Source organism: Sinocyclocheilus grahami, unplaced genomic scaffold (assembly GCF_001515645.1).
Source record: "Sinocyclocheilus grahami isolate Dianchi unplaced genomic scaffold, SAMN03320097.WGS_v1.1 scaffold9275.1, whole genome shotgun sequence".
In the NCBI taxonomy this organism is placed as follows: domain Eukaryota; kingdom Metazoa; phylum Chordata; class Actinopteri; order Cypriniformes; family Cyprinidae; genus Sinocyclocheilus; species Sinocyclocheilus grahami.
Window position 1 is genome coordinate 20,371 of NW_015512504.1, and position 1,115 is coordinate 21,485.

Sequence of the window (1,115 nt, forward strand, 5' to 3'; positions counted from 1 at the left end):
ATTACTATCCTTGTGGATAGGGAATACCAGGACACACACACACACATCTTAGCTATACCATGGATACAAAGTACAAAAATAATCAACAAAACAATTTTTAGCAAGAAAACAGTAGGATAAATATTTATATATACATGTGTATATATAGTGTATAAAAAGAGCAAGCATATAGCATGTATTCTATAGACCGTCATATTGTATATATTTGAATGATATTGATGGAATGTTTGACAGGCACCTCTCACCAGCCTCTTTATGACATCATACACAATACTTTCTTCTTTTTCTTTTTACTATTTTAAGTGACAAACTTCTGCCCTGATCGCTTCAAGAAGACAAATGAGAAGTTTAAAGCAATTTTAACCGCACATTTTTGCATTTTACGATCTGCTTTACTTGCTCACGAAGCTATGAAGATGCTTCGCTCAAGAATCTCAAATTTACCATTTTTGGATGGAGCAGACGACATGTATGCGACCACTAACAAGAGCCACTTTAAACTAGCAGATGCCACCGTCAAGTCGAAAAGAGATGTTATCCTTCAGCCTGTCTCACCACTCTTCCAGCGTGGAGACCAGAAATCCCTGGCAAAGTACCAGACAGAGACAGCGCTGTCCTTCCCGTCTCATCCACCAGCCCCAGTCATCCAGCCAAACCTGACCCACCTCACGATGCAGAGCACCAACTTTAAACTGCATTCAGAGGACAGGTGTGGAGACTGTGAGACCACTCACTCTGACTTAAAGCACTTGCCGATGTGTGCAGCCAAAATAATTCATCCCACCACTGCAGTCAGGACTAGTCTGCCGGAGGGCAAATATCCTGAACCCACTTATAGGTCTTCCTACATCAGACATAAAGTGTCCCGGATCTTCAGAGCAAAGCAATCGGCGAAAACAGGTAAGTACTCGCACTGTCCACTGACATTTTGTTTTTTATCAGTTGATATAAGATGCTTTTTTTCGTATCAATCAGGTGTCGGATCTAGTCTAATTATGGACAGAAGGGACAGGTTCAGATCCAGTTATCATGAGCAGTTCCAATACAGATGGTATCCTTGTCCTCAGTCCGCAGAGAAGGCAATTTTATATAATTTGGCAGTGGTTTCAGAGAGC

At 41.3% G+C, this 1,115-nt stretch overlaps 1 protein-coding gene across 1 annotated transcript in view; it reads left to right on the forward strand.

Annotated features, from left to right (window-relative positions):
* Positions 1–467: 467 nt before the first annotated feature.
* LOC107578194 (uncharacterized) overlaps positions 468–1,115 on the forward strand; it is a 6,891-nt gene continuing 6,243 nt past the window's right edge. Inside the window, exons 1-2 of the mRNA XM_016264175.1 lie at positions 468–900; positions 976–1,079. Coding sequence (XP_016119661.1) covers positions 468–900; positions 976–1,079 — 537 coding nt within the window. The remainder of the gene's footprint in view (positions 901–975; positions 1,080–1,115) is intronic.